This window comes from Cotesia typhae, unplaced genomic scaffold (genome assembly GCF_013202065.1).
Source record: "Cotesia typhae breed Kobodo isofemale line unplaced genomic scaffold, CoteBio_Ctyphae contig_44, whole genome shotgun sequence".
NCBI lineage: Eukaryota > Metazoa > Arthropoda > Insecta > Hymenoptera > Braconidae > Cotesia > Cotesia typhae.
The window spans coordinates 5182666-5194597 of record NW_027423753.1 but is presented as its reverse complement, the minus strand read 5'-3'; the positions used below and the strand labels follow the sequence as shown (position 1 = coordinate 5194597).

The following is an 11932-nucleotide window of genomic DNA, read 5'->3' as shown; positions in this document are numbered from 1 at the left end:
TATCACATTTTCTATGTGACATCTTAATCGGTACTAAAAACAACAACGATCAGTACTAAAATTGAACAAAACTCATCTGCTAATTAGATGGTTTATTTTTCCTTTATTTGGATCACTCGCGGCTATTTGATAGAACAATCCGACCCGGGAAAAAATAATCCGTGGTTGTGCTCTCAATCTCTGAATGAACTGTCGTTGTTCCGTCTCCTGTCTTTTACATTAAAAGTAACTGTAGTATACAATGAGTTTAATTCCAAAAATGACCAAATTCCACAGTAAAGTAGCCCCAAACACAACGAAATAAAACATCACAAAATCAAAGTCCATCCGTTCATAGTTTTCAGAAATTAATTTAAACTCGGCATTTAAAAAAAATGCTTTTCTAACCAAAGTTGATAATAAAATAGACGCTTGTAAGCTTGTTTGATTAACTGTCGCTAACTTAATTTTTTTTTAATAATTAATATTTAATATTTTGAGCAGCAGCATGATGGCCGAGCCGACTTAGTCATTATCCCGTTAGTTCGTTCGCACATCATGTCGTGAGGCGAGGGTTCGAGCCCCGACGGTTGTTCGAATGGTTCCAACACCAACCGTCGGGGATCGCTCCGGTAGCCGAACTGTACTGGCATGGGTTTTCTCTGTGGTGTCCCTATCGCTACTATTCCAACAACTGATAGAGAGGGGTGAGGAATAGGGTAAATGCAGCACAGAAAGCACAAGTCGGTCCACAGCTGCATGGATCGAGAATAAAGTTATGTGCAAAAAATTTGAACGTGTGAAGAATAGAGATGTGATTATGAGAATGTTTTTAAATAATTGTTATTGTTCCACTAATTACTTTAAGACAAATGATTTTCGCCAAAAACTATAAAATTTCTTTTTTTGAGCATTTATTGCTTGAATTATGTATTTATTTTTTTCTGCTCGAATTACTTATGATAAGCCATAGCTTTTTAAATTCGAATCAGACTTCAGTGGTTGGAATTACAAAAATAATGTTAAGGTATTGAAGTCAACAAATACAATATAGCATTCATTGCGTAGTAATTATCTTTTAATACCTAAAAAAAAAAAAAAAAAAAAAAAAAAATTATAACAAATTTAATCAAATCATCAAGAAGATAATAAAGAAATTATTGAATAATATACCATATGCCCAGCCCTATTAACCCAAAACATCTTGAAATTTTTGTAGCCTTGTACATAGCCTTCAATGGTATTGTCGATGACCAATGCTGATCTCTCAGAATTTTTCCACTCTTTTGCACCACTCCAATTGAGTTTTTGCACCCAGCCGAGTGTACTAACAGTCGGTACTACAACATCCAACTGCCCATTGTAGACAAACACTTTAAGATTCGTTTCATTCAGTATTCGTTCAACTGAAATAATTCAAGTAACAATTTAAATAACCATTAATGGTCTCTAAGTAGTTTTGGCAATGTTGAAGCATAAAAACAAAAATTCGATGAACTTACCAATATCAGTAACAGGTTTCATGTAGTCTTTAGCTAACTGTGTTTTAATTTTATGATTACTTATATAAAATCGTTGGTTGAGTCCGAGGGCTTTTTTGACTTGACCATTCATAAGAGTAGTCAATTTTTGGTCAAAATCAGACTGTTTCAACAGCTCTCGGTTGCCAGATCTATATTGACTTCTTGAACGATGCAACGGTGTTGTTTTCTCTAGAATATTGTAGAAATCAATCCCATTTGTACATTTTCTAATAACTTGAATGGTGTTTAAAAAGTTTGCGTAAGCTTGTGTCCATTTTTTAGAATCAACGTTATTTTTCACAGTGTAAGCGGAATTTTTGACACTTTCAACGCAATCGTAACTAAGCATCCCCTGAAAAATGAAGGATCGTGTCAAAAATTTTGTTTTAAAAAATAATAGTAAATACAGATGGACAAAATACCATGAAATATAAATGTGGAGCATAAGAGAGAACAGTCTCAACTGGAGAAATGAAGGAATCGCCTAGACCAACACCTTTAAGGTTACTTTTAACTATTCCTCTTTCTTGAAGCTGTCAAAAAAAAAAACCTAAAATATTATTACCATTCAATATATTATCATTGAAATATTCTTTGAAATTTACTAATTAAAATTTATATTTTATCGAAAGTTATAAATTTTTTGATTTTCATACTCTGTAAATGCATACTATTAATGTAATTAAGTAATTTTTATAAATAATGTAATTTAAATAGAATATCATTATTACCATACTCCAATATAGCACAAAATGTGTTGCCATTTTTCCACCGTACGATTCAGACAAAACATAAGTCGGAACCTTTTGAAATGCAGGAATTTTTTCCATGAATATTTTTATCAAACGTATAAGATCATAGGCTATGTTGTGGTTGTCAGTTGGTAATTTCGAATCATCATCCACGTAACTAAATCCGGTGCCAACTGGGCTATCAATAAATAAAACATTGTAATCATTGACCCAAGTATAGTTCCGTTTTTCCAAATTGACATCCAGCGGTCCAATTTCTTCAAAATTGCCGTAAGCGCTTGAAGGAGATCCAGGACCCCCTTGAAGCCAAATCAAAAGTGGCTTGCGAAAAGGATTGAAGAAAGGTAACTTATTTGGAGGATTTGCGTAATAAAGCCACCAAAACATGTGCGCACCGGGTCGCACTTCCACATGGCCCCAGTCTTGATTACCAGATTTGAAACCTGTTTTTCCTTCTATTCCATCGAGTTTTGCTATAATCAGTGTTAAAAATCTGTCCAATTATCGACCAAATCATTAAATTTTTGTTTGTATATTCTTAAAGTTATCTCAACTTTAAATTTAACTGAAATATTTTTCCAAATATCTAGCACAAATTCAAAATTCAATACAATTTATACCTATCTCTCATTTATGTAATTATTGTAGCTAATATTTTCAACGACATTAATGAACTTCAATATGCAAGGATTATGACTTTAAGTAATATCACGAATAGTCTTTCTTTTTTTTTTCTTTTTTAAACTTTTTTTTTTAAAATATAAAACCACTGCAACAGCAAATATCATAATTGACATAGCAGAATAGGACTTAATTTTAAGACTACACACATAATGTGGTACTCAAATTGAAGCTTATTAAAAGATCTTTCAGATGCAATTTACAAAGATTCAATACGTTGTCCCATTAAAAAGTTATTCGATTTAAAAAGTCGAGAAATGTGAATTTTTGAGATTTTGAAAATTTTGAAATCCTGGCATTTCTAAATTACTAGACTGATTAAGCTCATCTTCGAATTTGACTTCGATATCTATATCTGTAGAATAAGTATGTTGAGTTTGGTGAAGATCCTTTGTAAATTGACGATGCTATCGTCGTGACATAAACTTTTGAACCACATGTATTTTTTGACGCAGCTCGTCGAGTTAAGTCGGAATATAGCAAAATTTTTCAAAAGTTCCGTCATGAGGACCAATGCAATAGTTAGATTTTTATGACATCTACGAGAACTTGTTTCAAATCTCGGTATTATATCTCTATTATTTTTTGTTTTTCTTTTCAATTATTATCATTCTTGCAAATAATAATAACTGCAAAATATATTTTAAAATTAATAATGTGAACTGCTGATTGACGTTCTTGAATAAAATAAAATAATTATTTATTTTATTTTATAAGAATAAAAACAACATAAAATACCACGTATTGAAATTCTTTAAAAAATTCATTGAATCGTCTTAAATTAGAAAATACTTGGTATACTATAATTATGATTTTACTTACCGTGAATAAGAAGTGTCGAGAGGATAATTGTTATCCAAGTCCAAGACATGATGGTATTTCTATTAAAATGTAGAACAAATATCCTCAAATAAGTTAATCACAAATTTCATGTAAACTAAAATTAAAATAGTTTTGATTATACTAAATTTTATAAAAATTTATCTACTAGATGTCATCATTAAAATATCTTATTAATTTTGTAATCAACCTTATTTTAGCCGATATCAAATGTATTTTGTCACTTCATTCCGACAATCTGAGTAATTGTTCTAAAAATATGACTAATTACAATTTTACGCTCTAAGCTTAACATAGCACTCTTCAAATATTTAATAGACGATATAAATTAGGTTTTTTTTTTTATTGTCTGATTTATAATAATGATAAAAATCTTATCTACGTATTAAACATTTTGTGGTATAATAATGATCGAATATTTTATAGTTCTCATTGTTATGAACTTAAAGTTCTTATTAAACGAAATGATTAAAGAGTATTAAACAATAAGATTTCAGTTTAATTATATTGAATACTTTCGAATATTTTTTCGTTTTAAATATTATCTCTCATCGGCCTTTAACATGTGAAATCGTTTTGTTTAATAAAGGAACTCAATAACCGTAATAAAAGTTATAATTATTTAAAAAACTTCGTCATAATATTTAATTAAAATTTTTTTGAATATAAAAAAGAATATCTACCTTTGAAAATGATACGCAAAAATATCTGTACTTATAGACTTAGTATTTTTCCAAAAAAATTTGGACTTGCAAATAAATCTATCACTAATAAATTAATAGTCGTTAAAAGCGAGTTACATTAGCTTAAGTGATAAACTAAAACTAATAGAGAGTTTGTCGAAACTGCGTCTTTACTGAAAAATATTAAATCACAAAACTTATATACATTTGGATCAATACAATTGAATAAATATAGATAAAAACTAACGACTCATATTATTTATTATAAATCAATAAATCATTGATGCTTAAATTTATGGGATCAATTAATGTAGTTATAAAAAATAAATAAATGTAAATAAACAACTTTATAAAAATCGGTTCTCTCGCAAACGAAATTTGAAATTTATTATTTTTATGACTTAATTTAAAAAAAAAAAAAAGGCCATTCGGCAGCCGAAATGGAAGTAGATTTCATGAAAATGAATGTAAAAATCTAAAAATTACTTGGATTGAATACGAAATTATCGTTTCTAACTCATTATGGATCATTTTTAAACTTAACGTACTTATTCTACAGATAAATTACAAATACGAAGGTCATGTTTTAAGATGAGCTTTATTGTTCAATTTCCACCTTAGGATCATAAGTCTTTTTTTGTGTACTAGCATACTTAGAAATTTAAAATATTCAATGAAAAATAATATTAATTAAGCGTTAGTTAATTAATTAATTAATTAAATTTTAACTATATTGTCTTGGTACTAGAGAAGATATCTACAAGAAAATAAATAATAAAAAAAAAAACGACATACATATATTTCAGAGCTGTGTATTAGATTGACTAGAAAACCAATACTTTTCAATACTTTTTTCTTTGTCTCAATATACAAACAAATGATTTGACAATATTTTTTTTAGGAAACATAGAAACATTTGAAATATCCCTCTCTAAAAATATTGTCAAATCATTTGTTTGTATATACAGATATACACTTTGCATATAGTGATCACTTGTAAATTCTTATCAATCGGTATTCTTAATCAGGAATTGTGAACTATTACATCAAAGTAGAATTACAAATTTATGTTGATGATTTGCCATGGTTTAGGCCTAAAGGGGACCCGCCATGTAAAAGAATGGGAACGCATTCACTTGCACAGTACCTCATGGGTGATGTGGAAATCTGTGTACGATCAATTTAATTGAGAAACTGAAAATATTTCTTGGAGCTGAAAGAGATAATAACTTTTCTATCTTTTTGAGCTCTTCGAGCTCATAAGTCTGATGAAGGTTTCACAGAGAACGATTTTTTAAATTTTCAAACCACAACGATAAGTTTTGGATGACGTTTGGTAAAACGAGTGCAACAGCAAATTTCATATTTGGTATAGCGGAATAGGACCTACTTTTGAGACAAAACATATAGTATGGTACTCAAATTGAAGCTTATTTTAAGAGCTTTCAGATGCATTTTACAGAATTTCAATAAGTTATTCCATTCAAGAGTTATTCGAGCAAGAAAGTGAAGAAATATAAATTTTTATGATTTTGAAAATTTTAAAATCCTGGCATTTCTGAATTACTTGACCGATTAAGCTCATCTACGAACTTGATTTCGGTATCTATCTGTAGAATAATTATGTTGAGTTTGGTAAAGATCCGACGTAAATTGGCGACGCTATCGTCGTGACAAGCCGCGTTATATATATATAATCTAATCTATTATATAATCTATTATATATATATATATATATATATATATATATATATATAATCTTTTGAACCATATGCATTTTCCGACTCAGCTCGACGAGTATAGTCGAAATATAGCAAAATTTATCAAAAGTTCCGTCATGAGGACCAATGCAATAGTTAGATTTCTATGAAATCTACTAATAAGTAAATATTAATGATTGTAGTATAATATTTTAGTGATCAACATAAATTAATAATTGTAAAATAAATTTTAAATTTAAATTTTAAACAAAAATAAATTTTCGGTTTTTATGCTCTTAGTTTATAAGTGTTAAAATTGCAATGTTGAAAATAAATATAAAATAAGTTTGATATACTTTTGATAAAATAATTTGATTAACAAGATATTTTTCGCACGTAACAATGAATATAAGTGTGATTAATGGATATTTAACTGCTACTAATTTTGAATTTACTTACACTGTCAAAGAATTTTACAAATTTATTAACATTTTTTTATACAAACACACGTCAAAATTTAATATCGAGTCTACGAACACATTTATAATTCATACATATCAATATTACGATATTTCCTTGTATGTTTAAAGTCTATTTATAGTTTATTAATCATTGTATACATATGGTTTCAAAGTCAATTTATCATATATTTATCAACAACATATTGATAAGATTACAAGAAGAAAAAAAAAAATAAAATTATTAATTGGATAACGTAAGAAAGAATTGAAATCTATTTGCATCACTCGAGTGGTACGGAAGATTTCATATTAATTTTATCATCTCTCTTTACCTCTATGCTTGTAAAAGATGCAATTTCGAAAATTAATTGCTGAAAAACGGTGCCGTGAATTGATCTGAAATTTTGGTGATCAATTCTTAACATAAGGTAAAGGACCATATTATGGAACACTCTATGAATAGGAATTGTATATTTTATTATTTTTAAAAGAAAATAGAGTTGAAACATTGAATTTTTTCAAATTAAATGTTTCTGTGATATCTATTAAAGCGATAAAAATGGTTATGAACTGAGTTTTAGCTGAAAATATTAATAAATTAATTGAAAAAAAAGGTGAGTACTTATGACCGTATTTATGGAACAGTATGAAGCAGCATGTACGGGTGTTTCATAAGGTATGTCCCAAATTATGAAACACAAAATAAATTGAAACATTAAGATTAAAAATTTTTTTTTTAGTCTTTAATTTGTTTATCCATAATATTAAATGTTGTTTATTATTTTTATCAACTGTTAATATAGTTATATTTGAAAATAAAACGAATTATCAAACAATAAATAAACATTGATTTAAAAAATAAGCATGACAAGAACAGTTTCGAATCTTTGGATGAATAATTAAAAAATATAATGACAAGATTTATTTAAAATTTAACTATTTCGTTTCTTCTTTGATTTTTTGCTGTATTGCTTTCATTTTATCTTGTAATTTTTTCTTTTCTTCAGCTAGAAGTTTCTTCTCTTCTTGTAATTTTTTCTTTTTTTGTAACTTTTCTTCTTTTATTTTCCTATCATTTTCTTTTTTTGAGTGATATTGCACCCACTGATCAGATGTACCAGCAGAAGGTAGTTTGGATTTGCCGGATGACTCCAGTTTAATCCTTTTTTTCTTCGGTAAATAATTAGTTGGCATCTTAAATGCGTCATCAAAAGGATTCCCAGCATCGGTTTCAACTGAAAAATATCACAAATATTATTATTAAAGTTAGAGTTTCTTGTCAGTAATTTTTAAATATTATTTTACTAACTTTTATTAGTAGATATAGAGTCATTTTCTTTACTAATAACTGATTGACTAAATGTTTGACAATCTTGAACCTCAGAATATTTGTCAAAAGTTGTCGTAGTACAAGCAACAGTAGAAACAGTTATAATAGCAGATGTACTGTCAAGAAAATCTAAAAAAAAAAATATATTTTTATTCTTAAATCCATATCAAGTATGAAGGATTGTTTTTTAATTTGCTTACAAACCTGTTTGATTATCAACATCCAAAACATTTGATTCAAATATTAATTCATCACCAATGTTACGTTCCAAAACATCCGATAAATTTAATAAGTTTAAATTCTCACTTTGATCAGTACCTGACTGAGCTTGAGAGGCAATTTCTATAGGTTTATTATCTACTATAAATTCGTATAATACTTCAGAATGTAACCGTGGGGTTTTGCCCAGGTCCAGTTAGCTACCCCTTTCCTCTTTAGAAAGGGCGCCACTGGGATTTTAGACACGGTGTCCCAGAAACCGGAGGAGCATGAGAAGGAAAGGACAGGGTCGTGAAAAGTCCGAGAAAGGCTGTAAATAAGACTGAGAAAATTATTAGAAAATATAAATGATTTATTCAATCAATCTACAAACTTAACAATTTCCTTAAAACTAACTTAATTGTGAGAACCTCTCACCTACGTTAAATGGCCCTTGCCAATTTTTCCTATAACTAATTAACCAATTTATTTAACCTCGTCACTCCGACGGAATATCTAAATATCTTAATTTCCTCGTCAACCTGACGGAATACCATAAAATACCAACTAATTACCTCGTCAACCTGACGGAATACCAATTAACATAATTTACCTCGTCAACCTGACGGAATACCATAAAATACCAACTAATTACCTCGTCAACCTGACGGAATACCAATTAACATAATTTACCTCGTCAACCTGACGGAATACCATAAAATACCAACTAATTACCTCGTCAACCTGACGGAATACCAATTAACATAATTTACCTCGTCAACCTGACGGAATACCAGTTAAAACCTATTCCCGACTGCGCCCCCGACTCGGGCGTCTACGCAGCGGTTTCCTAACTTAATCCGTTGTACCCCCGACTCGGGCGTCTATACAACGTTTCTAAATACTCACTAAATTCCATACAAAAATCGTCCACCGGACGCTAACTTAATACACACTTTCTCTAATTATTCAAATTTCTTCGAATTACTAATTATCTAAATTCCTTGAATTTTACGCTTAACATTTCTTTAATACCAATTACCAAATTCACTAATTTAATTCATTACAAATTTTATCAATCAAAATTATTCAATTAAATTTATTAACTATTTTCAATAAACTAATTTACTAGATTTACTAAATTAATTAAATTCAGCCCAACGGCCTAGAATTAATTTTTTCAACATTTCAAATTTCAAATTCTACAAATTTAACAAGCCTCATTAAATATTCAACTTACATATATTCCAAAGTGACCTTGACTATCTAAATTACACAAATGCTTCTACTATTTCAACTTAATCAAATAATTTTAACTAAATAACTCCCCATAACTAAAAGGCTTGTAACAAACTAATTAATTGACGTTTATCAATAATTTACTTATAAAAGAATCTACTAAATTAAAAGTGACATCTGAGACAATAGCGATCATTAATTGACAAATTTTATTACAGTAAATTCGGCCTCTCAATTTTCAAATTCAAGCTTGGCTTGAAATAATTGTAATTATAATGCCTGACTTAACTTTTACAACTCTCCAAACGTTAAGTGAAGTCCCGGTGGAAACGGGCGAAATCAGCGGCTGGTTGGTCTCTCTCTCTCTCGTCTCCAATAAACTTTCCGGCTCCAAGTAATGGGTTCCCAATTCCGGATCGTAGATTGACTTCCTTCTTGATTGTCCTGAATCTCGATGACAGAATTTATTACACAGCACTACACTGACTCACTGTTGTGCCAAAAGCCTCACTGTCTCAAAGCGTCACTGGCTCAAAAGCCTGGCTCAAAAGGTGTTACTTGTTCCAAGGGCTGGCTCAAAAAAAGCGTTACTTGTTCCAGGGCCTGGCTCAAAAAGCCTTGATGTTTCTTTTGTCGGATCTTTTATAACCCTTGACTCCGAGTTCTCGAACTTTCCTATTGTCAACCCCACTTCGTTTTTTTGGGGACAGCAGTGGGGACTTTCGATTTGCACGCCCGGTGACAAGTCTGAACTACTTGTCAAAATCGAACGGTAAGGGAAAACCCTCATTTATCGTGGCGTCAATAAAGTGGTCGATAACGACCATGAGAAGTTCAGTTTTCCCTGTCACAAGAAGATGCTAATGTGTCTATTTCAGGATTAGTTATGAAAGGAAGAAACTCTTCATTTAAAGAATGACTATGATCGTTAAGATTCATATCAGTGTTATTATTATCATTCGAAGTAGACGCTTGATCATTAATTAAATTATTTACGGGTTGTTCTTGTCTTACTATGTTTAAATTTAAATTTACCAACGTCACTTCTTTGACAATTGGTTTACTTTTTTCATGAGAACCTATATACCAAGTTATAAAAATATAACAAAAAATTTTTAAAATAAAAATATCAATATGAATATCTATAAAAAAAATCAACATAGAAAAATTAATTCATTAAAAAAATAGCTATTTATAAAAATTTTTATGTATACCGCAAAAATAATGATTGAAATAGGATGTTATTAATTTCTTTACCAGATTTTCCACTGATATCAAGCCAGTATTTATACAAGCCTCTAATTTCTAGATCTCTGGGCAATGTCTGATTTAACCAAGCAGTATTAAATTCTTCCAGAATATCCTTTGATAAATTGTTTTCGAAGGTTAATAGATGTTTTTCCTTATCTTCTGTTACTTCATCTCAGTGTGGCCAGAACGTGCTCTTTTTTTACCCCCACTTTGTAGGACACTCTCATCTGACTACATTGAAAGCGGTACAAAATGGGGGTAAAAAAATCGCACGATCTGGCCACACTGCTTCATCTTGTACATTTTCTTTAGTTACTGTTGTTTTAGATTTCTTTCTTTTATCAAATACATCATAGTCAACGGCAGAAGGATCGAAAGGATACAAGCCTGCAGCTTTGAATCCACTGATAACAGCATTTTTTCTTGTACCATAGCATCCAATGCAAACTTTAGAACTAATGGAAAATCTTCTTTTTTTACTCGGGAAACATTTTTAGAATTTTTCCATCTTGGTACAGATTTTTTCCATGTCTGTTTAAATGGGTGAAAAAAACTAATGTCAAGTGGTTGCATTATATGGGTTGAGTTGGGAACAAGTCCAATCAACTCAATACCATTTTCACGACAAAATGTAACCAGAGGCATAGTCATATGTGATGAATGATTATCCAAATATAACACGATTGAAAACTGAGTTCCTTGTTTCACTAGCCATGGATAAAATATATTTATTATATACTCATAGAATGACTCAGAGGTCATCCACCCATTACCTGAGAGCCCAACACCCCAACCTTCAGGACAATTTTTGACAATTTTCTCTGGTACTTCTTCTTTATAAGGAAACATGATCATGGGAGGTGCACGATCACCATTAGCACTATACATAAACAATACGGTAAATCCTTCTTTATCAGAATCAACCACCTTATATGCAGAACGGGATCCTTTAGCTAACAATACTTTTTCAGATGGAGGCATAAACTTACATAAGTCTCGTCACAGTTGAAAATTCTCGTAGAAAGAATCTCCAATAATTTTTTTTCAGTTAAATACTTAGCTTGTTCATCAAACCAATCTTTCAGGTCATCACCGGTCACTGCTGCTCTACTATGAGTCAGATGTTGTGGTTTCCTGATTGACATTTGAGGGTGTCGTTTTCGAAAGCCCTCATACCAATGTCGGCTCGGCCGACTATCAATAAATGGAGTTTCTTTTTTTGACATTTTCACATATTGTTGAATAGAATCTAAGAGCTCTGTTTTAGTTACTGGTAAACCACGCTGAGCTCTAAA

The 11932-nt window shown here is 30.2% G+C and overlaps 1 protein-coding gene and 1 long non-coding RNA gene across 3 annotated transcripts; both read right to left on the bottom strand.

The window, feature by feature from the left end:
• Nucleotides 1–876: 876 nt before the first annotated feature.
• LOC141528707 (retinoid-inducible serine carboxypeptidase-like) lies at nucleotides 877–6748 on the bottom strand. Of its 2 annotated transcripts, none has more exons than XM_074244897.1 (7): nucleotides 6618–6748; nucleotides 3758–3816; nucleotides 2234–2727; nucleotides 1925–2035; nucleotides 1482–1854; nucleotides 1153–1385; nucleotides 877–1064 (listed from the first exon to the last, which is right to left on the bottom strand). In XM_074244897.1, the coding sequence occupies exons 2-7, from the start codon at nucleotides 3804–3806 to the stop codon at nucleotides 1002–1004; spliced, it is 1323 nt and encodes a 440-aa protein (XP_074100998.1). In that variant the 5' UTR covers nucleotides 3807–3816; nucleotides 6618–6748; the 3' UTR covers nucleotides 877–1001. The 2 variants fall into 2 exon arrangements, with proteins under 2 accessions (XP_074100998.1, XP_074100999.1); XM_074244898.1 differs by having other exon boundaries at nucleotides 3758–3872; nucleotides 6618–6741.
• Nucleotides 6749–9164: 2416 nt separating this feature from the next.
• Nucleotides 9165–11627, bottom strand: LOC141528711 (uncharacterized). Its single transcript, XR_012479438.1, has 2 exons — nucleotides 10644–11627; nucleotides 9165–10528 (listed from the first exon to the last, which is right to left on the bottom strand). It is a non-coding gene; the product is annotated as an uncharacterized LOC141528711 (long non-coding RNA).
• Between the last annotated feature and the right edge of the window lie 305 nt (nucleotides 11628–11932).